This window comes from Thermobia domestica, chromosome 3, assembly GCF_964235325.1.
Source record: "Thermobia domestica chromosome 3, izTheDome1.hap1.1, whole genome shotgun sequence".
Classification (NCBI taxonomy): domain Eukaryota; kingdom Metazoa; phylum Arthropoda; class Insecta; order Zygentoma; family Lepismatidae; genus Thermobia; species Thermobia domestica.
This window is the reverse complement of record NC_137456.1, coordinates 143230276-143257406: the sequence shown is the minus strand read 5'-3', so window position 1 is coordinate 143257406 and position 27131 is coordinate 143230276. Positions and strand designations below refer to the sequence as shown.

The 27131-nt window shown below is 36.3% G+C and overlaps 1 protein-coding gene across 2 annotated transcripts in view; it reads right to left on the bottom strand.

Annotated features, from left to right (window-relative positions):
• The window catches only part of LOC145680780 (uncharacterized), a 57793-nt gene extending 33447 nt beyond the window's left edge, over positions 1-24346 (bottom strand). The window contains exons 1-4 of one of the 2 annotated variants that reach the window (XM_081751781.1): positions 24295-24346; positions 18133-18260; positions 10841-11152; positions 7817-8196 (exon numbers count right to left, since the gene is read on the bottom strand). In XM_081751781.1, the coding sequence (XP_081607907.1) occupies positions 7817-8196; positions 10841-11152; positions 18133-18249 (809 nt within the window). In that variant the 5' untranslated portion in view covers positions 18250-18260; positions 24295-24346. Of the gene's footprint in view, positions 1-7816; positions 8197-10840; positions 11153-18132; positions 18261-24106; positions 24241-24294 lie in introns of those variants that run through there. The other variant, XM_081751782.1, reaches the window with a different exon arrangement.
• Between the last annotated feature and the right edge of the window lie 2785 nt (positions 24347-27131).

Sequence of the window (27131 nt, the reverse complement as noted above, 5' to 3'; positions counted from 1 at the left end):
TATAAACTTTTCTTGACCACAAACATGTAAATGTAGCATTTTAATATATACAGATATTTCAAACTTTTCTTTTTGCTGCAAATTAATGTGTGCACGTTTTATGGTAGTTTTCGACGTAGCTAATACAGTGTCCCTATGTTCTGCACTTCATTTGTATACCCTGGTAATTGTTACAGAATTTTCTTCAATGAAACTGCAATTCCTTTCAATTCCAGGAATTATTAATTGACAATCGACGTTTCCATTCCAGTATTTCATCATTTTTGCCGAGATATTTGGGGAAGAATTCCTGCTATACAATTTTCTGGGGGGGGGGACAATCTCCTCCTAGAAAATTTCTGGGGGGACGCGTCCCCCTCATCCCCCTCGCCTGGCACGCCCATAGTTCAACGTCCGTCTTTGTTCAAGTGTCTGAAGTGTAAAGTTATCAAGTAAATTATTATACGGTTCGTATTTTGGGTAAAGTCCTGTCCTCTTGTACGTGAGCAAACGTACGTATTTGCTTTGTATCTGCTTTGGCTAAGTGTTTTCACAGAAGTGTTCCAAATAAGTGAGGTAACGTCATAATTATTCGTCTGTCTTCCAGGATTAATGCCTCCACTTGTTTCCCAATGTCATCATCAATGGCTGATTGAGGCCTTCCTGGATTTGGGTTATTTTGAACTGACGTCCGACCACATCTAAATTCCTTGTGCCACTGTTTCACCATGCTGAAGGATAGGGGCAACATCACTATACACATTGGTCATCTCCTTGTGAATCTCCTTGGGTGATTTCCCCTTAAGAAACAGGTAACGAATCACAGCTCTGGTCTCAACTTTGTCCATAGTAACATCTTGTCATGGATTAGGATCAGTAACAAAAAATGGATTAGGTTAGAAGACTGATATTTTGCAATATTTCTATACAGATATGTACTATTTCACATTATTAATATCTACAACCTATCTCAACTGGCAGGCTACATCTTTATTGAACGATCTACGTATATATCTTACCGTTCTTGCTCTACAGAAATCAATATTGAATCCGGAAGTAGTAGTAATAAATTTCAATTCATTCCAGTTTGGTAGTGTTGCGGGTTGCGGCATGTTCTCTTGATACTATATATAGGAATACTCTACTTTCTGTCACATGTTTGGTGACTGTTCCCTATTATTTATTTAAATATGATATTTACTGTTTATTTAAATATGATATTTACTATTTATTTAAATATGATATTTCAGCGAAAAGCAAGTTCGTAACTATAATAACACTGTAAATTTTCATAATTGTGTCTTCGTTTTTCGTATACATTTTCATAAGGTATCACGTGCTTTAGTCTGAAAATCTGGGAGCCTCCTTCACAACAACAAAAATGTTTAAGAAACGGGCACAAATTACGGTGAATGTGGAGAGGATTTTAATAATGTGTAAAATGCTTATCATCATAAGTTTTCAGATCAATATTTAAAAACATGTAAAACGTGTAATTTAAAAATTGCACAATCACAGATAATAAATCTGTACCTATCTTCTTCAATATGGATATGACGCACATTTGTTTAGTTAATGTACTTGATTTTATCAGAATTAGCATTATGCCACAAATGAACAAATTATATTACAATTTGCAAATTGTTTAATTTTGGTGCCTTGACTCGTATCAATTACGTACACCTGATAAACTAAATGTAAGGTACAAATATTACTGGAAAAAGTAACAGTGAAATTGACATTGAACAATTATATATTTCCAATATATGCCCTACATACAGAATTATTTAACTTAAGTCTAAATACTTTAATCAGCACAAAGAATTCAAGCAATTCAAGAAGTGAGAAACAATTTATGTTATCAACACTGCTCAGCCTGTTTCTTCAATTTGAATTTCGCAATGGATTCTGTTAAAATCATTTGGGCTTATAACATACATAATTATTAACAGTGGAGTTTGCAACGAATAAAGAAAAACTACATGATGATAAAAAGTTAACTAGCTTCAGTTCTCATCAATTTATAATATTTATTAACTTGTAAAATACGGACACGATAATATTTTCATGTTGCATTGAAATTCAGGTATTCATTCGATTTCGATTGTTTGTAAAGTAAATGAGATAACATTTGACCATTTTCTTTAAGCACCAAAGTAGATCTACCGTTTTAACATAAAAATCATAATCTACTCCACCTGGAACCAAACCCTGGTATCCTATGCAGAAGACATGTTTGCTAACTATATATCCACGAGGCAGCTCCAAACTATGAGTGAAATTTCACGTCAAACGGGGCCGAATTTACTGAACCCTTGTGAGTGTACTCCGCCTTAAACCTACGTACTTTACATAACTTGACAATTAACTATTCTCTACTTATTGATATCATAATTATTTATTTAAATTAAAAATCTAGCACTTATGCAGTGTGTTTCTAAACAACACCGACAACGTTTGGGAGGTGATTCCTGACACCAAGATAAGAGAAAAAGTATTAACCAAACTGGGCACGCAAATGATTCCTTTCGGAGTTACAGGCTGCCGAAAACATGAAAAAATAAATTTTAAAGACACATAGCTCCCAAACTGTGGTATCTACTACAGTCAGGTCAAGATTTCTCTTAAAAACTAATATATTCGCTATCCAAAAATACAGGTTTCAGAATCCTGCGGTACTCACGCAACAACTTTCATAGAAGGAGTTTGGCAACGGGCATATAATTTGAAGTACTCACTAATTAACTCTATAAAAATAGTAACGGAAGTCCACGATTGTAAAACTTATATATTTGGGTAGGGCACATACTAGTTTCTAAGTGAAGTCTTGACCCGACTACGGTAGGTTCCATAGATTTGGAGCTATGGACCCTTAATTTTTTTCATGTTTTCGGCAGCCTATAAGTCCGGAATGACAGCTTTCTGCACCCAGGTTGGTCTATAATTTTTTGTCTTATTTTGGTATCAGGAATCACCTCCCAAACGTTGTCGGTGTTGTTTGGAAACACATTGTATATTTGTGGCTTCTCATGCCTTCTTTCACGGTAGAATTAAGAGATAAATCAACATAAAATGTGCATGAGTTCAATAATATTCACTCGTTCCTTAAACGCTTGCAGTTAAAGAAAAATTTACTGTGCATCACCTGTTATTACATTTCGAAATTGTAAAGCGTACAGGGTTCACACCGACCTGGAAAGTCAGGGAAGGTCAGGGACGGTCAGGGAAATTTAAAATAGTCAGGGAAAGTAAGGAAACGGACATTGTTATGTGCAAAAATTCAGAGAAATGAACGAAAAATCAGTGAAATTTTTTCAGTTCATAAAAGATGCGTACGATGCTCCTACAAACCTAGAGATTGAACTTATTTTCTGAGTGAATGAAATTTTTGTTCCGAAGTTAAATTTATTCACATTTTACAAACCATATTTTTAGTTTAGAAAAGTACTTGCTGTCCGAAGTAAGTTCTTTTTATCATTATTATCATGAAGTGGGAAGTTGGAGGGTATGTGCTCCCTCCGGGAAGGGTTGAGGGAGCTCTTGGGTAGTATGAATAAAAAGAAGCAATTACTTGTTTTTGAAGTAATGCTTTTTCCTTCAAGTTTTTAAGCAAGTACTTCAAAAACTGTATAAATAAACATGGGAGCAAATGCATTTGGATACTCTTTTTAAACATTTGCTTCTGAAACATTGCATTCACTTCAAGAAGCAATTGCTTGTTTTTACTCATACTACCCTTTGTGTTGTGTGTCGTTCTTTGTCGTGTACGATGTGATTTAATAATTATATATTAAATATATTAAAGTATTAAAGTTAGAGCTTTGAGACCTGTTTTATTCGGTTCAGAAGGCTTTGAAGATTTCAAAACTACTACATTCAAAACATCGAAAGTTTTCGTCATAATGTCGGATTCTTCGGGTATTGTCACATAGACTAGTGTTTTTTTAGGCCACTGGCACTCAAATAAATATGTATACTGTTCCATTATACTTCTTATAACTGTTGAGCTTGTATTTGCATACTTTTTTTATTTTAAGTGTGATTGAAACGGATCTAAGGATGGCATCTAAGAAAACTAATTTTAACGAAAGGTGGCTTGATGCAAAACAGTATCTCCAGTTTGTTGGATGGTTGAGAAGAGGACCTAACGAGTACCATGGTTATTGTACGGTGTGTGGGAAGTCTTTCAGCCTTGGTAATATGGGAGGCCAAGCAGTACTGTCATATGCGAGGGGGAAAATTCATACAAGTTTGACAAAAAATGAATAATTTTGAAGATTTTTTTTATTACTTCTGATGAACTTGGTGTAAAAGGAAGATCCCAGTCTGGAAGGAAAATCATATTTATCACAAAGTGTAAAATGCCGTAGTAGTGTAGTTGATGCAAAAAAGCATTCACTGTCCAAAAGTGCTTCATCTAGCCAATCAGAAGAGCAGTTACTAGAGACTTTTTGTACTGAAGATAATGTTACAACAGGAGAGATTTTGTGGACACTGGAGGTTGTTGATAGCAAGCTGTTATTACACTCGTGTGAAGATTCAGGACAAACATTTCGTTTAATGTTTCCAGACATGCAGTTGCTTCCAAATTCCATATGAGCTCTACAAAATGTTCTTATGTCATAAATTAGGGACTTGCACCGTATTTTGATAATGCACTTAAATACAGGTTAAATGAATGTGATAACTTTATATTTGTTTTGATGAATCGTTGAAAAAATGTGCAGCAGGGTCAAATGGACCTGTCTGTGAGGTTTTTTGATGTCAATGCTAATAGAGTGTGTACGTAGTATTTTAATAGTGTGTGTGTTTTTTAAGAGCTTCTGAAGTTCTTCTTGATTGCTTTATTGAAGGAATACGTCCATTGCTATTAAGGAACATCCTACAGGTTTCAATGGATGGATTACATGTGAACCTAAGTTTCTTAAATAAATTTGAATTAAAAATGAAAGGTGATAACCCTGAGGGGAAACGACTAGTGAACATTGGCGTTTGTGAACTTCATGTTATTAATGGGGCAATCATCTGGTTGCTACATGTAAATCATCTGGATACTACGTGTAAATCACCTGTGCACTATATGTAAATCGAATACGTGCTACGTGTAAATCACCTGTACGGTAGGTGTAAACCACTTGTGCAGAATGTGTGCATTGCACATGTACTGAGCACTTGAAAATGTTGAATAGCACCTGTGACGCATATGTGCATCTCATGTACAGGTGATGCACATGGTCCATCCTTGCAATTGTACATATGCTATACGGGTACAGTATGTGCATTGTGCTGTTTAGGGTTTTGTTTGACAAAAAGGCATATGAAGATTTATGGAAAGTTGTAAAGCTGTGCCTAATATTTTCTCACTCTAATGCAAGCGTAGAAAGTGGTTTCTCTGTTAACAAAGCACTACAGGCTGAAAATCTTCATGAGAAAAGCCTCATTGCACAGAGGAGAGTGTATTACTCCATCAGGTATTTTGGGAGAATACAGAAGGTAGAAGATGCAATAACAGCAGAGGAGCTAGGAGGCGCTACGAAAAATATCTTGAAGATGCAAGGAAAACTCGTGCAGAAGAGGACAAAAAAAGAGTTGAAAAGAAGAAATTGACAGAAGAAATAAAAAATAGAGGAGAGAAGGAAAATACCAAAGCTTGAAGCAATGCAGGAAGAAGAAGCAATGAAAGCAAAAATTGAAATTTTGGAACCGAAGAAGAAAATTTGATGTGACTCAAAATGGACATTGAAGTGTTTTGCTCATATAAACTGTAGAAATATTATACGTATTTCATTGTTACACTTGTACATTCTGTAAGTATTCAAGGAACAGTATAAACTGAAGGTAATGATTAGTCATTACACTAAAATGTTTAATGAATTTACACCATCAAGACTACAAAATTTTGAGTAGCTATTTCGTATTGTAGTGATTATTAAAGATTTGTATTTGTCTTTATATCTACTTTTTCAGCTTTGTTTACTGTAAATTTAATGTGGGTTTTAGAAAATACTGTACAAGGTTGTCTTAAGGAGAGAGTTGGACGGCTATGGGGAAGGTGGAGGAAATTAGTAATCAGCGATAGCTGTTGGTCAGGGAAATAGATTACTTTAGTGAGTGAAGGTCAGAGAAATTGATTTGAAAATTTCTGTGTGAAATTCTGATTAAGAAAATATTTTATTTTTACCTTCATAATAATTTTAAATGAGCGTCGCAAAAAATGCTCAAAAGTGTACTGAGAAGTCGTTTTGCTCTTAAAACAATATGAGCAAACCGCGACAAGTAGATTATTTCCTTCCATCTTCATTGTGTAGAACTTGCAAAACCAGTACACAGCTGAGAGACTCCACCATTCTACCCGCCTCCTCCCTTCTCCCGCCGGCCACAAGGAGGTACCTGAAAAGCACCTTTTCTTAGTCACATTAAAAGTGTGATTACGTTATATGTAACGTCATATGTGCAAAGAGCTGTTCTCTGACGCAGACGCTAAGTGAAATTCGTGGTGGACAAACATTGTGTGCGTGAGTTTTCTCGTGGTTATTCTGTTTATTCCCACTTAATTCATTCAACCATCAAAATCCATCTTATTATCAGATTCCCAGCGGGAGCTCATGTGGCTCGGATTCCACGTTTATCAGTAGGTACATGTCTCATATAGCCTCGCTGCTGAACGAAACGTTAAACTCTATATCCACTCGACTCAACTCAGAGTCTCCTTTAACTTTGGTTCATAATCATAGACGTTAAACTCTAAAAAAAACTCTGATTCAGGCTAACCCGAAAAAAGCCAAGCAGAATATATGATCAGAGGGTAACATCAAGCAGATGGTTTAATATGACTTAGGCTACGTTGCCAAATCTCTCATGGACATCAATCAGGGTTGCAGACCATATTAAAATAGCTTAAAAAATTATTCTGTCGCTATACAGGAATAAATGTGCATAACCGTTTTTTATTAATTATCATTTTTCGTATTAATTGGAAAGGCACGTGACTTTATGACTGCATTACAGAGCCCTCCCTGGATTAGTTTATTTATACTCTTTGGAGGACTTGAAGAAACACGACTAACATCAAAATAATAATAAAAAATCAAAATTGAATTGATTTTGAGTTTAGTGACTCTTTCAGCAGCGAGGTTATATGAGACGTGGGTCTACAGCTTAACGTGAAATCTAAACTCGAAAAAAAGAACGAAAAATAGTAGTGTATTACATAAAATAAAAATTGGTGGTGAGGATTACGAGATAGCGAAAAGAAATATAGAGATGTTTCAACTGTAACAAGTTTGGTCATTATCATGATTTACCGTATTTGCTGACGTATTAGACGCACTTTTTCCTGTGAGAATAAGTTCTAATGTGGAATGTTTCTTTTACGCCTATACTGACATTTCGGTTATACCAATTTCAGTTAATTATTTCTAATTGTATGTTGTTTAATGTCTTTCTTATTCCCTTACAATGCGCAAAAGCATTCCAGCAACATGCAGTTTTGTGACTCAGTAATGTAGTTTGGGTACAGCTGCTTTGTTTACAGTTTCTTAGTGTGAATATTGTGTTTTGGACGCATATGCGCTAGAGCGCTACAAACTTTCCCAGACGCGCGTGCGATTCTATGCTAAAGTTAAAGTATAACTTTGTATTTAAAAAACAAATCTTTAGAGTGAAACTATTTTTCCTCAAAACTGAATGCGGAAAATGGGTGTGTTTTATATGTAGGTAAAAACCATATATTTAGGATGTGATGTATTAATTTCTTTAACTGACGTTCTAGAAAGAACTAAAAAAAAGATTGTCGTTTTAAGTTTGAAGGTCGTTCAACTGCAAGAACAGTACTTACCTACCAAATATGAGTTCTTCTTCCTTCTCACTGAGTTGCGTTTTGAGTCTGGCTTTGTGTTCCTTGTGCGTTATATCTTGGCTTATATCTGACATCTTCCGGGTCGCCTCGCCCAAACGCTTCTCCGCTGTGGAAGGCCTTCTGGCCAATCGGCGTGTTTCTTCCTTATCGCGTTCTTCTTTCTCAGGCTCTTCACGAATCGTCAATGAAGACTTTCGCCGCGTAGAACTAAACCGTTTGGTATCACTGCTCACCTGGACCGACCTTCGCTCTTGTAGCTGAGATTTCTGTTTTGTTTCTTCCTTGGATTGATGTTCGACGGTAGTGTCAGAAGGTCTTTTGGCAAGTTCTCCAATGGCCGATATTGCAGCTCCTGCGAACTGTAGTAAATACGAAAAAATGGAAGTTTATTACTTACAAAGTACCATTAATATATATATATATATATATATATATATATATATATATATATATAATGGTGTCAGAGATTAGCATGATTTGACGATATAGTACACTGTATTAGTAGGAGAAACTTAATTGCTGTGGGTGACCATGGAGGCAGCCATCTTGGTATCCGCCATATTAGTTTGAGATCACTTTTAAAAACATACAAAAGTATATGTGTGATACATAATTTTACGCTAGAATATCACCAGAAACACGATTATGAAGTCAGTTTGTAGATATCTTTAATCTTTTCCAAGTTATTGATGCAATGTTGAATACGTGATGACTTATGAGAACGTACGGAATTTGCGATAACTGATATTTTATCTCAGTTGCAGGTGTAAGTAACGAAGAAAATGGTATTGTCCCCTGAGGAACGAATTTAGATCATCCTCATTTCCGCCGAAAGGAGTTCACGGGACATTGCCAATGATTTTAATCAAAGACATCCACTTAGGCCGCCAATGTCACATGTTAGTGTTGCCAATGTGTTTAAGTGATTTATAGAAATGGGTGCAGTGCACGATAGACGTCGATCTGAAAGACCAAAATCAGCCAGGGATGAAGCAGCTACACAAGACTGTAAGATTTTCTTACGAAACTCCTGAATTTTCATCAGTTTGTGCTCACCATTTGTCAGGCCTCATTACATTAACGTAACAGTCCCTACTTTTGTCGACAATCAACATGCACAGTCTGTCCAACACACACAACGATACGTTCACCACGTTCTTGGCATGCACTATTTATTCTGGCAACTCCTTTTGCACTGAAAATATTAGCTGGTTTCAAAGTATCATCCGGTTATTTTGTTGATAAAACTACAAGGAACATAAAGGCACAAGGAAGATTTCTGTTGCAGATAGTACCGGATTTACTCTTATACTACCGTAGGGTTACTAGACTGATAAGGCTGTTTATACTAAAAAAGAATTTAAAACGAAATCTTTGTGTTTTACGTCCCACGATTATGCCGGTTAGGCTAAAGGAGACGGTGATGATTAGAGATGAGTGAAATGGTGGAATGAAGAAATTGGGAGGAAACGGGAGAACCCGAGAAAACCCACGAGCACGGTGTTTATCCACCACAAAGTCCACACGGCGCGAGCTGGGATCGAAACAGGGACCCCAAGCACCGGAGGTGAACGCCCTTCATTACTGTATTATAATCTCACTGCCTATACTAATTCACAGACAAAGGAATTTCCTCCATTTTATTTAAAATATAGGCTTATCATTTTCATCTTATTTTCATTTTGATTTTTAGCAGTTGAGTGGTTGAGTCTTTAGAGTAGAAGGGGTGCTGGCGGACCTCCAAAATAAATCTATACACCACTTCCATCAATATTGATATTCAAAGTGGAAGATAAAATTATAAATTTTAGTTCGGATCTGCTCCTAGCTTTAAAAAATGTGTGTTGGTGGAGTTTAGAAGTCAATCTATGTAACGTAAAATTGTCTGTCTTCCTTTGTATATCGGGGATTTACTCCGAAAAAAAAATCTATAATTCAAATGTCTTATCATACTGCAGTGCATTGTGTTTTATAACACATAGGGATATGCAAGGGCTGAGGGAGTAAGGGGAGTCGAGTGGTGTAACGTAAAGGCGCCGAATGTGCAAGGGCGGCCACTATTCGAAGTCCACAGATTTAGAATACTTGAGAAAAGTGTCGGGGTACATAAGATGTGTGGATTTCTTCTCTTACGAAGGCATACATAGAAAAATATCCTACTTTGTTATTGTAATTACAGATTTGCCGGTTGTATAAACGAGTTTCTTGGACATTATTCTTTCTTTATAAAATAATATATTTTACCCTACTATTTTCAGTTGTAATCCAGCCCCTTCTGAATCTACATCGTTCTATATATTCTAAACACTTTTAGTTATTAAATCATCGAAGCGTGTTTTAATTTGTTGAGCATGAAGTTGAGCGCAGCTAAATAAATAAATAAATGAGCGTGAGTCAAGCGCGTTACTTTTAAAAAGCTTGTTTGAGTGTGAGTTAACTTATTTTTTACACTCTGTATTGGAGCTGAGTTAAGCTCGTTTCAAAAGTAAGCGTTTACAACCTGGCTACCGTCACTTTAAATAATATTATGATACTAAAAAAATATGTATATTAACTTTAAGTGCTTATATATTCTGACCACCTTATAAAGTAATGCAGAAAAGCACTCATACCTCCACACCCGACAACTCTTTCAACAATTACAGCATATAAACATAGCAACGACTCCACAAAACAATAGCATGAACAAGTTAAATAGGCCTAGGTAATACTAGTGAAATCGCAGGCAGTGTATTTGAAATTTTATTGACCATTCTATGTTCTATTTTCTATAGATTAGTAGACCATTAATTAGCTTTAGTTATTTTTGCTTTTATTTTACATCACAGAGACATACTATAATGTTTTGTCAGGCTTTTTGTGTTGTTTCTGCTTATACACAACTGGATATGAACAAATAAGAAGGTACAACACTTTATTGGGCCTAAAATCGACAAAAAGTACCTAAATACGGGTCTGTGTATATTGTATATACAAGTTAATAAAATATCAGTATTAACTTACCATTGCATCTCCGACCCTAGACAGCCTAGATGCCCTGGACAACCTTGATAGAGCAGTATCGCGTCTGGTTTTGGCTTCTGATTTCCTACGTTCTATTTCGTCCTCGTGACTCGTTCGTGGTATCCTCTCGTACACTTTCATCAACTCAGTTTGTGTTTCCGCTTCCACTTCTTTCTTCTCTTTCTTTGTTTGTTCCACCTCTTCGTCAACTTCGTCAAGCGAAGTATCAGGCGGATAACCTAATATTTTGGCCACTTTGTTGTAGATGTTTCTCGGAAGGCATTTCTTTGCAAGCTCTGGATCATTTATACGCTGAAAGTTAATAATAAACTATGTTTAAATTTTTCATTTACACTTTACTATTAGGGCCTACTACTTGCTACTTTACAACTTCACATTTATTCGCTATTCGATAACAAAGTTTTGAGAAAAATAAAGCAGCAAGGGACTAACAAATGGCTAAATGCAGAGTATTACAACACATTGAACATCTGTCTATATATTTGAATGTGTATTGTTTCAGTAAAATACACAGGTTATATACCTACTAATTATCTTGGAACTCCCTTGTAAGTTGTAACTTTTAAAGTAATAGATGAAAAAAGCGTTGAAATTTTGTATTATGCAAATATTGACAGGATGAAATAGATTCATTTACACTGCAATCAAGGATCAAGCAATGGCAACTTTAGCGGGTAGGCCGCATAGGCACGGAACTATCCAAAACTTTTCTTTAAAAAATGTATAAACGCTAGAAGATACAATAAAGAGTAAATATGTTTTCCAACTATTTATATTAATGGTAGATAATACTCAATAAATAGCATCAACCACTACTGTAAAAGTAATTTCGTACTATCATTAATAAATCAAATGTATATACAGACGGTGATCAGAAAAATGGAAACACCTGTAGTTGGCAACACGTCAGATGTATGGGTTGGCAGTGGTGTCGTGGCGCCCGCAGCGCTTGACCGCTGGTGGTGGTGTGTTAGGTCGGTCTCTATACTACGTCAGGCGCAGTGGAACAGCAGTGTCCAGTGGCTGCAGCAGACGGAGGTAGTGTAAAATGGGAGACCTCTCAGATTTTCAAAGAAGGAAAATGGTTGGTGCGCGGTTATGTGGAGTGAGTGTGACGGCAGTGGCTACTGTGTTAGGTGTGTCGCGTTGGACAGTGTCGAAGGTGATGACGGCCTACACAATACACGGGAAAACCACATCGGGGAAGCGGAACAGTGGGCGGAAGAAAATCATGAGTGACAGGTCACGCCGGGTATGAAAGCGCATTGTCATGCAGAACCGTCGTGCCACTGCGGAGCAAGTGACGGAGGAACTCAATCAGCACCTCCCCCAACCTGTTTCGACAATCACAGTCCGCCGCGAATTACATGACATGAACTTACGGGGCCATGTTGCACGGGCCAAACCGCTCATCAGGGACCATAACGCTTTCGCACGCCGAAAATGGTGCCGCGACCATGCAACTTGGACCGTTGAGGACTGGAAACGTGTGATATGGTCGGATGAGTTATTCTATTCCCAACCACGGGCCGTGTTTATGTGTGGAGAACGCCCAAAGAAGCTTATGATCTGCAGTGTCTCCGCCCACCTGTGAAACATGGTGGCGGCTCGGTGATACTGTCGGTCGCCATATCATGGTTTTCATTGGGTCCTGTGGTCACACTTAGCGGACGAATCACTGCCAACGATTATGTCGCAATTTTAGGAGACCACTTGCATCCTATGGTCCGGATGTTGTTCCCGGACAATGACGCCATCTTCCAGGATGATAATGCACCCATTCACACAGCTGGTGTTGTTGCAGCGTGGTTTGAGGAACATCGGGATGAAGTTCAACACCTCCCCTGGCCGGCCCAATCCCCAGATCTCAACATAATTGAACATCTGTGGTCCGTCTTGGAAACACGACTCCGGCGACGATTTCCACCTCCATCCTCTCTCACAGAACTGGCCGATGCCGTGCACGAGGAATGGTGTAAAATTCCACTTGCTACCATTCACGACCACTATGCTTCCATCCCACGTCGCATCAAGGCTGTTCTAAAGGCGAAAGGTGGCCCGACACCATATTAATCTAGTAAGTTGCAATTTCGTTCAGGTACGTGTATTTCCATTTTTCTGATCACCATCTGTATGTATCCATAAGCCAGGGAGCGGGGCTACCCAAAATTAAAATCCTAAAGCCGACCTTGATATTAATGTGTTTTTATCTCTTCTCTTCGGAAGCCTTATTTATAGCGGAGTTATGAAAAATGGAAACCTGTAAATTTATCTCCACTCTTGCTTTCCACCAAAGTTCTAGTAAGTCTTTCATTGTCCTGATTTCATTTACACTTGGTTGTTTTCCCTTTTATTTTAAATCCTAACCTCCATGCTACTTCAGATCCATGTCTTCCTTAGCTTTGATTGTCTTGTTTTAAACAAGACCGTTGGCATTTTAAATATATTTCCTTAAATTTTCTTAATCTTACACACACTTCAAGACTTCCTTTCTAACTTTCAACAGCAACATAACCAAACTAACAGTGTTGCCAACACAACACAAAGTTGTATTTTTTCAACTGGCACTACGTCAGATTGTAAATCTATATGTTAAGCGAAAACTTGCAATATCACATCTACCTGTATTACTTGCTGTTATAAACTGAGGGCATCAGAGTATCACTGAATCCACAATTTGGAAACGTCTAAAACAGCAATAACTCAAATAAGACGAATGAAGCCACACACGTCCAAAATACCTTAATGTGGAGTTCTATAATCATGATACCTATGTATATTTTCCTATGATATATTTCAATTAAATAAGAACAACGTTACAACTGATTGAAATTTCGACTTTTTCTTAAGGCTTTATTCCGAAAACGTATTCAGATAAATATCACGTCTAACAACTTACGTGATTTCCAATAAACGAAAGGACCGTTTTGCCGTTTACAGCAATTTGATATCTCGAAATATACAGAGTGATTTTTAAAAACTCACGGATTTCATTTGGGTCTAGATTTACTAACTGAAGTCCGATTTTAATGCAGTTTGTGCCAAAAGATGAAGGAAGAATGGGAGATTTATCAGACTATGTTTACTGGTTTAAATTCATCCGGGGTAATATCGATTACGCTTCAAGAAAAACAGCAAATTTTCGCCAGTGTACCTTACAATTGGAATGAAGTGCGGTGCAGTGTAGAGATCTGAGTTTTCTTCGTTACATGACAACCTCGCCAAAGTCAATAAGAAACAGGAAACTTGGTCGGCTGTATTGAGAATTGTGCGGTACGGTTCTGTGCTGCTGTGTGAGTATGATCAGCACACAGTGAGAATAGTGTACTCTTTGGAACAATATGAGTTTATCGTTAAAACTTTAGAGAACGGGATTTGTTATTGCTATGCAAAGGGCATTCAGAAACAAATTTGGCTTACATTCTTTCCCAGACAGGAACATAATGTGGTCGCTAGTGAATAAATTGGAAGAAATAGGATCGCTTCTGAGTGAGACAGGGAAGCATCGGACTCCGCAGGCGGGTCTTGTGAATTATGTCAGTTATCGACTCCTTAGATCGCCCAAGAAATCTCTCCGTCGTTTGTGGCAAGAAACCGGCTATAGCTATTCAATATGTGATTTATGGGTGTTACCACTAACACTTAATTTGTATTCTCACTAACACTTAATTTGTTTTCTGCAGTTTCACTTCAAAAATCCAAAACCTCATTCCAATTGTAAATTCCACTGGCGAAAATTTGCTGTTTTTCTTGAGGCGTGATCGATATTATCCCGGATGAATCCGTTTGTTTCAAGTGTTTTGTGCTGTAGAGACATGATTTGATTTGTAAAGGTGCTAATCATGCCTGTACGTGTGTGAACAAACCAGACAACTTTTGTTACATATGTGGGGAAATTACGTTTAAGTCGAGATAACGTGCCTTAACGCCTGAAACAATGAAAGCCTACTTCTTGTACTTCGGATGCAAGGTGGGAGACCAAGACTGAATCTGGGCTCCTCACGTTTGTTGTACTACGTTCTCTTCTACTCTTAATGCATGGGTGCATAGAAAACGTCTCCGTATGGAGTTTGGAGTGCCCATGGTGTGGCGAGAACCTACTGATCATACCACTGACTGCTATTTCTGTTTGGTCCCACCTATTCGGAAAGGCTATACCAAAGAGAAAAAGAAGAGTTTGGTTTACTCGAATCTACCTTTAGCCAGACGTCCTATTCCACACGGTCCCGACGTGCCAATACCAGATCCACCAGAAATTGTCAACATGGATATAGATGATGGTGGTGATGATATGCAGGATAGAGAACAGCCCTCAACATCCCAAGATCCAGACTTTTCCACAACTTCACCTGACCGGAAACCGCATAAGGTAACACAGGCCGAATTAAATGAACTAATCAGGGACTTAGAACTTCCCAAAAACAAAACCGAATTGTTGGCCTCATGGCTGCAACAATGGAATTACCTCACGGATGTGAAGGTAACAACTTTTCAGTACAGACATAAATAATTTGTTTCATTTTTGAAAACACAAGGGCAGCTGACTGTGTGCCATGATATTGAAGGACTCTTTGCAGTAATAAATACACCTATAAGACTGCGGAATGAAGACTGTTCATTGATTCCTCCAAATGTTTTCTTAAAACAGTTTTATTGCACAATGGCAATGTTCATGGTGGAAAGACTACAAGGTGGATGCAATGCAGTGCTACATTCTTGTCGCTCTGGCGCATGATGTCATCTTGGTCGCAGACGTGGCCAACGAGAGTCAGATGAACTTTTAACAAGCGCTTGCTCGCTGGTATCTTACACACAAACTTCTCTTCTATTTGTAGTGGTCTTCAACGAAGTAAAAATTTTAATATAAACAGTAATTATATAAACGTAATGTAATCAATGATTAAGCTAAGTGAATTCAAATCAAGATATTTACAACAGCAAAAGAAACAGCAATGTCAGTTCATATCAAACAACTTTGAAGCTTGAACAAGCCAATATTGCTCACTACATTTTCTGCTTTTTCTTTCTTTTCTTTTTTAAACATCTGAAGTAATACACTTGAGTATGTATGAGTCTGAATAGTCTATAACACAGTGTGTCGTTAATGCATTTCATTATTTTATATTAATGTATGCTCAAGTATATTTTCGCAACACGTTGATCGGTTTTGATTTACTATTATTTTGCTTGAAAAAGAATTCTTTACTGATGACCCCATATACATTTTAAGAATATCTCAAGGGAGAATTCATGGTTTTCGTAAACAGAGATGAACGTACGTATTTTTTCGTTATGCTTGGACAGTTTTTTTTAAAGAGGTTGCTCCCACGTAAGTTTCATCAGAATCTCAGGGGAGGTTAAAAACTTTATTGAGCAGGGACGCACGTATTTAATATTTTAAACATCGTTTTTAGTTTTGATTTATATAAAAAATCAACTTATTTGAAATCGCTGATCGCTTATTTTTAGAATTTGTATTTGAACAAAAAGTTTGGTGAAATTGACAGTTCTCTGAGGGCTTGTAACTGTCTTACCCCCCCCCCCAGTATTTTTTTCAGATTGTAAAACATATGTACACCAAGTTTGATTGAAATTGCTCTAGAAGTTCCAAAGATAAGCTGCAACATATACACATACATACTTTGTTACTATTTGTTAACTTGACCGATTTAAATTCATATGAGGGTTATTACACTAAAGCTTAATAGTCTTCCATTCAGCACGTCAGCGATAGTATTCAGGTTCCCATTGCATCCTAAGGAATTTGAAGTTTTATGTTAATGAAAGCTGACGCAAAGGCATGCGTGCCATATCAGTATTCAGGAGACTCGGTCGAACCATTGACGTAGACAAGTTCATCTCAGTTTCCTACCTTGGGGTACAGATAACATTAATATGACTCTGTACAGTCCGTCACGGACATGCTTATAGGGTATATGTCATCCCGTGCCGTGGTCTCATTGCGATGTACTACCCGATTTTCATTGCTGTCAGTCTTCTCCTGCCCATTGTTCTCACATACATTACTGTCATGATAGGATGCCTTTGTAGGTACTTCAATTTCGTTTTATCTCTACAAGCCATACTGACGCTTGCTCAATGTTTGTTGTTCGCTTGACTATCTTCAAGACTAGCTCGCTCATATGGGCGAACTAGGGACCCGACTAGCGAAGCAGATTTTAAGAACGGCCTATCTTCTCTTAGCGGAGTTTGTAACATCAATAGGGTGAACATTTATTTCATGCTTCACTACGTATTTGATGAAAATTAAAATGGCATTACCTTATGTTCAGGTGAGAAGGTTAATTAAGCGTATTTTGAATTTAGATAAAGGCTCTTTCTCTAGGACAGGCCCCGAAAACTTCCTTGCCTGATTTATCAAAATACCTAGATGGAGACAGGAAGCGTCGAGATATTTCTTGCCTACGGCATCAAAATATTTAGAAGAGGCTCTGAGTATTTTCACTATCTGAGTGATGCATGCACATTGCACCGAATCGATGGCACTGTTAGCACTGGCGTCTCTGGCATGTAAAATTTGGGGGGGACATCAAGGAAAGTCATTTAAATGGTACTACCAAGCCCAACCTGTTTATTATCTTCGATTCCATTTGTTAGCCTTCTGATTACCTTCACGGACCCCCTGAGGTATATCAACAAGTCTGTTATAATCCTTATAATCCTTTCATAGCCTGAATATTACATTCCAAATAGCGTAATTATTATTTATATGTTATTCTGTCGTTAGTAAATAAATTAGAATAAAATATTGAATATTTTGTACTTCAAAATATTGAGGGGGACGCGTCCCCCTCGTCCCCCCGCCAGAGACGCCCATGACTGTTAGATATATCCATGAGCACCGTCCCTGCCGTACAAGTCCTGTGGATTTGAATGGATTTCTGTGTTTCCTTCTTAATTAGTTGATTGGTTTAAAATTTAGCACCCATTTTAATCACCAAGGCTACTTGAGACGTGGGCCTATAGCTCAACGTGAGATCTGGGTCAAGTGTCGTGACAGGCCTACTCTACCAAGTCTCCCGCACCAAAGGGGCATATGCTAATGATGTAGCCACGAAGGAGCTTACGTCCCTTTCTGGTATTGAAACCTTCACAAACACAAGTGTCAATGTATAATATTAGGTGGCAGTACGAAACCCTGTTTATACAATGACATTCAGTGGACAGATGATCCGGTTTTATGTATAGTGACATCATTTTCGATTACTTCTAAAAACTTAGAAATAATAATTCTTGTAAAATGATTTTACCTTTAGGTGCTCTGCTTCTATCTGAGCCAGTTGTTGAATCCACCAGTTTTCGAGCTCCTTACTTTTAAATTCCAGTTTCAAAGGTTTCACTGTGCGCAGTTTCTTTCTTCCATCCATTTTCAGCTAACCTATAATAAGAAAAATATACAGGGAGTCCATAAAGTCCTGCAGGAAAATAAAATTCTATAACTTGGGAAGCGTTACGTTTAAGTGTATACATTTTTGGGGCTGGAAAAAGGGAAGTTTAGAGTTTTGTTCTGGCCACAATGCTTGATGCTGGCCACAATGCTCGATGACGTTTGTGCTGGCAATCACGTGACTTAAGATGGCATCTATTAAAGAAAAGGCACAATGTGTTTTGTGGTTTGCGGAATTAAAATCTTGCGTTTCAGTGCGGAGAAAGTTCCAAACAACGTATGGGAAAACAGCCCCAGTAGAAACAAGTATCAAGAAGTGGTACGAGAAGTTCAAAGAAACGGGAAGTGTGTCAGATTTACCACGCAGTGGAAGGCCAGGAACGAGTGACGATGTGATTCACATGTTGCAGGCAGCATAGGCAGGAGTCCAATGAAGTCGCTTAAACGTAGGTCATTGGAACTGGGAATACCGAAGTCAACGTTACACAAGATCGTACGCAAGAATTTAAAGGTCCGGCCCTATAAGTTAAAATTTGTGCACGAGCTGATAGAGGAAGACTGTGACATGAGAATGGAATTCCGTGAGTCAATGCTTACCCGCTTACAAGAAGATGGTGAATTCTGCCTCGATTTCTGTTTTCAGATGAAGCCACATTTCATGTGTCGGGAAAAGTGAACAGGCACAACTGCCGAATTTTGGGAGGTGGAAAAGCCACGTGAATTCGAGGAGCACAAGCGGGGTAGTCCCAAAGTGAATGTGTGGTGTGCTGTTTCAATGGACCACATTATCGACCCTTTTTTCTTCGAGGAAGAGAGGTAAATGGTAACAATTATCTGAACATGCTATAGACATTCATTTTGCCAGAAATTACTAAGTTAGGCATCCTTAATGGGGTCCAAATGCAACAGGATAGGGTACCGCCGCATTATGCCCTTCAAGTTCGACAATTTCTTAACGAAGAATTTAAGGAGAGATGGATTGGCTGAAGAGGACCCACACCTTGGCCTGCAAGTTCACCAGATTTGTCGCCTTGTGATTACTGGCTGTGGGGACATGTGAAGACCAAGTTGCATTCGCAGAAACCAGCTAATCTGCACGATCTCAAGAACAAAATAACTTATGTGATTTTGAGCATTCCAGACGAACACCGCCAACACGTAATTCTTGGTTTCCCAAAAAGACTGCAAGAGTGTTTCCACGTGAATGCTGCACAATTGGAGGTTTGGCGATGAACCGTAACTAGCTGAAACAAAACTTTGAACCTTTCTGTAAGTACACCAAAAAGTATTTGTTAACACATTAAGTAATTTCCAAGTTATAGAGTTTTATTCTCCTGTAGGACTTTATGGACTCCCTGTACTTAATTACTTTTTATGAAAATAGTTTTAAAATTATTTGAAGCGTTAATTAAACTTTCTGTGATTGTACTATTTGTTTCGGGTTTAAACTATCAAGTTAGAAAGAAAAATTCTTAAATCAAAGACCCAGTTAAACTTATGTGTCTTTCCTCCCAGTTTAATTTTCTGAGACTGCTATGATATTGAAGGGCCCTAAAATTTTCAAGTATTGACTTGATGTGAATGAAATGCCTTACCAAATGCGTCATTTCCAAAGGCCAGAAAAGGAAAAAGAAATAAAACCTGAAAATAGTTTGAGAGACCTCAAAATAGTCACTGTCTTTAACCACACATTTGCCATCGCTCAGTCAATCATTGGATTCAATGACGAAAGAAGTTTGGAGTCTGCAATGCGAAGAAATCCTCAATCTCACGTTAAACTGAGTGGTTATCGGAGAAGGTCTTTCTTTCCTAGGAGTGCTTAAGATGTTGGAAGAGAGGAAAATCGGTGGGAGAGTCACTGCCCAGGAGAATACGGTCCTTGGTGAAGGATTTGTTACTGCATTCATGGAGAGTCTGCAACGTCCCTTGAGCATACATTGTTGTACAACGTGAGGGCATCATGTCTTTTGAACGTTTCTGGATGCTTGAGGATAAAGTTGCGGTGCATTTCATGGAATTCAGCATTATAACGATTTAAAGTGATGAAGGACATGATAGATCAACCTCACTATACATCACCATACCAGCAACAATATTTATAGGTTTTCGGAACTGTCCTGGACTTTGATTGAGACCCAACCACTGTCCTAACCATCTACGATTGTCGTAATAGATCCATTTTTATGAAATGGCAGTCCTATTAACGAAATTTCCCTGGTTATTTTTCACGCTCAAAGAACTGCACACTTATATATGTGAATATTTGTTGGCCAGTGCTAACTTATGTGGCACCTATCAGACTAACTTTTTCACCTTAACGATTAGACGGTACCACTGAACGACAGTGATGTGGCATATGCTAACTCATCTGCAGTAGCATGAACGCTTTCCGAGGGTTTGCTTCCACGATGTTTCTGAGGAACTCATCCGAACATGATGGTAGTCAGCGCCCACGGAGTTATTTTGCAATGCTGTGTCACCGGAACAAATTTGACAAACCAACACCGAATGGTCCGTTCATACGTCATTCATGGACTAAATGCACTAATAATGTTCTACAGGGCTTCCTGTGCAGAATGTATCAGTTTCAATACGTATAGAGAATCACTCCAATTGTGACTTCTTCATGATGCACTTTCATACAACTCTGCCTCTTAGCTGTCTATCCCAGCTCCTTCGCTGAACGTATGCAGAGTTAGACGCGTGATCTTAGTTCATCTCTGTATTATTTATGTAGGTGAGTTTCCCAGGAATGTTAAAGAGAATAATTCATTAGCACCAACTTAATACAAGAATTCCTCTAAATAGTAAAGTAAAAAAAAAGTTATCTGACTTATTTTGATGATTCCTTTGTGATCTCTTATACACTACTGGGCGTAAATTGCTACCCGTTGCAATGCTTGTATTGAATCTCTTATTGTTATGAATTGACTGCTGGTGTGATAAAATTCTAAACAAAACTGGTCTCGTTTGATTAACTGCCGCTAGAGAAGGACAAAGCGTAAAGAACTTCTAAACGTATTCTCGTTGAGTAACTGCCACCAGAGAAAGAAGGATAATCGCAGCTAAGGTTGTGGAAGATTAGTTGGTAAGATTGAGAAATCACTTTCTGGAATAACCCAGCGCTATGTAACACCGTATAAATTGTGAGCTTTGTATTTCATTTTTCTACCGGGGACACAAACCCTAGTTGTGGCCTGGTTAAAGCTACGAGAATCTCTGAAGAAACTTGTTTGATGTAAGGATAGGCACTTTAAACAGCATCGAATAGCTATATCGATGTTTGTAGCTAAGTGGTATATTTCTCATTTGTGAGTTAGGTTAGCGCAGTGCCTATTCGGTACAGTTACTCATGCCTTATCCAATTTATTCACACTCTGCAAAGGCCAAATAATATTTTTTTTCATCTATTGCAATTTATGACAAACACAATTCTATTCGTTCAATTTATAGTTCTTTCACAGTTTTTCTTTTATTCCATTAGTTCCAGTTCTAGTTACCATAAAAGGTCCTTTAGAACTTGTTAATTTATTTACTTGATCCAATTTTATACAGATGCTGCAAAATGATTGGTTGTTTAGTAGTTTTTACTGGTGTTCCTACATGTGAAATAGATAAATAATTACTAAGAGTGTTTACTTAAAGTTGATTAAGCTTGTTGATTTTGCCTGTTAATTTTACTTCAAATTAATTTTCTGCAATGTATTCCTTGAAGAATAAAACATCGAAGTACCAGAAAATATTTTTTGAAAAGTACCTAACACGGAGGGAAGAGCCAACGGCGCCGATTTCTCCGTAAACTTGAGGGGGCCCATTCAGATGCAGAAGGTATATATGTGAGGATTTTAAGACAAATCGCATTCAAATTATGCCAAATATTGTATATTCATAAAAACAATAGAGTGCCCACATGAGCTTTGGGGGGTGGTGGCGAGTCCTCTTCCCCCAGGATCGGCACCCTTAGGAAGAGCAGATCTATTGACGAAAAGGAGATTCAATTTATGGATTTCTGTACTGCTAAAGAACAGACTTGAAGTTGAATTTTTGTTCTGATGTTGGTATTTAGAGAAAAGTATAAAATATGATATATGGTAATTCGAATATTTAGTTAAGACATATAAATATTGTTTTAATTTGTATTTAAGAAAAAAATATTATAGCTTAGTTTTCGTTGGACGTAATGGTTAAATTTTACACTATAGTCATTTAGTTTAATTTTTAGCTTAGGGTCTGTTTCAGCAGCGAGGCTATATGAGACGTGGATCTACAGTTTAACGTGGGATCCGAACCACGAGATTCCACCGGGAATTGAACCCACGTCTCCCACGCCAAAGACGCTCACGCAAACCATATAGCCACGAGGAAGCTTGAATCGTGCTTGCTGAAGCTATTATTCTGGTTTTGACTTTTACAAGCCTTTGATAGCCCTATCAAAAGATTGGGTTAGGCTAATTCATAAAAGTTTTTTTAATTGATACTGTAAAATAATGTGCTTATAAAACCACGTGTAGTAGAAGTAGTTTTATAGGAAAATCTATTTATAATTAATCAGTTGATTGCAATAAAAATAATTATTTTTCCGGAAGCGTTTAACTTGTAATAAACTAGTTGTTTCGTCTCAGTCTTCTACCGTTGTACATTATTGGTTAAAATCGTGCTTAATTAAAAGCTCTAATTGTTATTTATTTACTTATTTATTTATTTATTTTTGCCAATCAACCACTACAAATTCTGTACTGTATTAATAGAATTATTCAAGGACTGCATCTTCATCTAATTATTAGGTGTATTACTATATTAGGTGACGCATTAATCCTGTATGTACATTCTTGTTTGTTCTTACGTTCAACTGAAAAAGATTTGATTAATTTTGTTACAATTGAACTTGATCATCTACAGTATATCATATTTCTAGTGATCGTTAAGTTTAAGAACATCACTTTTTGTAAACTTTACGGAGAAAATTGAACACTCTGCATATTAAGACATATTTCTAGGGAACAAATTTCTGCAGGTGGCTGATTTAAAGAGTTAAGTTTAGAGTCGCCCCTCCATTTTTTATTATAAAAAATTAGGAGAAATAGGATAAGAAATGATGATTTGGTGCTCTTATATGATGTTTAGGTGTAAAAGTTTGGGAGTAAAGTTATGCTTAATACGAGATAAGATATGTAGAAGTGGGCACTATATGCAAGAGGCGGAAGGTTTCGATGACTTAAGAGCATGGTAGTCGTATAGAATGGGGAATCGGTACGTTGGATATGCTATTTCCGCATTGAGTTTTACAGAATTATATAAGAATAATGAAGAAAATCTATTAAATTTTTATGAGAACCATGGATTATTGAATTTAAATGATAATTGAAGCTTATATGAGAACCGGCTCCAGTCACTGTTCTAGTCTAACTAAAGTATTACCAGGTAACCTAACCGAACCTAAACTAACCGAACCTAACTTAAACTAACCTAACTAGCTTAACCTAGCCTAACAATTTTTAATGTTTTAACTGCATTTTTGTAGGTTGGAGACTGGAGGGGCAACTCTAAACTTAAGCCGATTTAAATATTTAATAATACAGATGTATTTTATAATTACGAGTGTAGCGTTACTAGTCTGGAAACATCACAAGTACTATAGGAATTCATATCATTGCGAAACACATATTTAGATAGTTCCACTGGCAACATGCAAGCACCACTCTAGTAACCTAACCTAACTACCCTATCCTACTATATTCTACTTTTCTCTGCCGAAGCAGACAATCAACTCTACTAACTAAAGCTAATTTACTAAATTAGTCAATTCTACTAACTTAACCTAACTGCATTGTACTAACCTAGACTATCCTAGCCTATCGTATTGTACTCAGCCCAGCAGACGATCTGACTTACTTTATTCTACTAACTTAACCTACTCTCTGACAGCAGAGGTTAGTGAATCATACACTTTTTTTTCGAACATACTACCATCACTATCCTCTCTAAACTTAACTTGCAGACAATGTGATACAATTATGTCACTCACTGGAAATATTTTAAACAAACATTCGTGAAAGAATTCTTATTTTTCAACAATTGCTTTCATTCATTTCATTTCATCCTCTCTTGAGGAACCTTTTTCATAGGCGTAAACCATATACCCAAGTCGCCTTCATCCTGTATTTGAAGCTTAATCTATGATCATTTGAATTTTTTCTTGATTTTAGGATCTACAGAATCGTAAAATTTAGGTAAAATTTGATATAATTTGTAGGGTGTTAGTGAGGTATTGAACAGTAATCGATAAAACAAAATTATTTTATGTCTTGTTCATTTGTGTATGATGTTCAATGGTTTAGATTTATTTATATTCATAATATTCCAGTAATATGTTCCTGGATTTGCTGATCTCATGTTTTAACTTAACTATTGTTTTGAAATTTATATGACTAGTTTCAATTAAGGCTGGTTGTTCTTCACCACATGCATTTTTTGCAGCTAGGTCTGTTTCATCTTGAAATTTTACATTTGAGTGCGATTTCGTATGTAAAAGTTGAATTGTATATCCTTTTCATGTCATTGTTTATATACAACTATTATATTAAATAAACGCCATGTAGTTTTGATTGTCCAATTGGTCTGCTGTAAGGCGTGGAGTACACTTAGTGCATCAGAACATATGCATGAATTATATAATTGCAGATATTTAATGAGTAAAAGAGCTTGTAGTACTGCGAAAACCTCTCCTTCAAATATTGTTTAAAAAATTGAATTCTTTTGTAATATTTAGGTTAGGAATTAGTATTGCAGCTCCAACATTTCCCCCCATATTTGTATGCATCCTAGCAGCAAGTTGAAAGTTACTGTTATATTTTGTAATTTTTCTAAATTATTAGATGTGAAATATTTAAACGTAATAGACTATTTGTATTAAGTTACTAAAGTTGTCAGTCATATAATAAGGCAATGGTATTTTAACTATCATTCCTTCACACATTTTGACAGTGGTTAAAGCTTGAAATATCCATGGTAAAATGTTCATGTACTATATTCTTTTTCCTCATTTCCAATTATGTTGTAAATCTGATGTAGTATATGAATGATGGGATTATTTGCTTTCTTCATTCTTGATAATCTAAAATTTTCTCCTAATACACATTTTTGAAATTATAGAGGGAGCGTTCCAGTTTTTTAATCGCAATTTTTGGACAGAAATTAGGTTGGGAAAGTATAATTTTGAGCATATAATATATGAATTTTGTTAGTCTCTGGTAAAAGCTGTCTTTTCTATATAAAATGTTAAAATTGTATTCATCGTGCATTGTATAATAATTTTGTGGAGTTAAAAATGAGTTATTCCCCATCTTTTGGAGTTTAAATTTTGATATTTATTTAATGTTATTAGATAAGGTAGATGATGTTTCCAGTTTAGTCTTGTGTATAAATGAAGTCCAACATATTTAAAGTTATTATTATTATATAAAGTATGACCATTTATTATGATTTCTGGAACTATGTATTGTTTTTTCCTCGTAAATACAGAATATTTAGTTTATTCTTTTCAACTAATATCAATACCTGTATGTAAGGACCATTTGACCATTTTTGTTTGGATGTTTTGTAATTCATTTTTTTCTTTTAATAAGCTCATTTGTAGGCAGTATTATTACAATATCATCAGCGTACGAATATATTTTAATTTCTTTTGACAGTTCTGAAATTAAATCCAATATATAGAGGTTGATGAGGATAGGACTCAGCTTGCTACCTTGAAGTAGACCAAGGGATGTTGTTCGTGGTTTATTGTAAGTTTAATTTGATTTATAATTTTCAATTAATAAAAAATTGTGAATGATTCTGATGAATTTAGAAGCATATAGATTTTGTATAACTTTTCCATAAGAATATTTAAAATGACTGAATCATGTACTTCTTTTCGATCTATACTAAGTGAATGATGAATTGCCTTTCGAGATAAATGTCAAGAATAACCGATCCAATAGCATCATTTGTTGATAAGACTTTGCGAAAACCTGTGATACTTGGAGGTATTATTTGATGTTGTTCTAAAAGAACATAATAGTCTGTTTAATATTAAATTTTCAAATAATTTAAGAGAGCAGGGAAATAAAGCAATAGGTCTATAATTATCTGCATTTCCAATATTTTTATTATTATTTTAAGTATGGGAATAATTAATATTTGTATCCATAGGGATGCAGTGTGACCTGTTTTCCATTTGTTATATATTTCTAATAGTATATTCTTCCCATGTTCTTAAATGTGTTTGTAATGATTATAGTAGAACCCATCTATTCCAGAAATATCGACATGCAGGTTCTGGAGTACAGTGTTTAATTCTACCTCAGAAAAACATGATTCCAGAGTAGATGATTTTCTTCTATTTATGTATTTTATGATGTTGGTTCTTGAGTTATTTACATTCGGCGGAGTTAATTGATGATGAAATTCAATAATTCAGTTTTGTTTTGTATTGTAAGATTCTATTGTTATCTGTGAATTCTATTGTTTCATTTTTTTAAAGAATGTGCAAATTTTATATTTGGGAATAATATATGAAATATTATTACAGAAAGTTTTCCAGCTTTTCCTTTTATAACGTAACAGTTTTTTTTACTATTGCTTTATGTTACTAATATTGTATAAAATTCTCTTTGGATTTGTTTAGTAAGAATAACTTAAGTGATATTTGACATGTGTTTATTTGTTTTTGACAACCTGCATTCCACCATATTTTGTAATTAGCTTTTGTTTAATCTTTATTTAGCATACATTTTTGAGAGATGTGAATTTTTCCTCAGTACTGATACTATTTTTATTATATTATGGAGGAGATTAATATTATTCAAGAAATTATTAAAT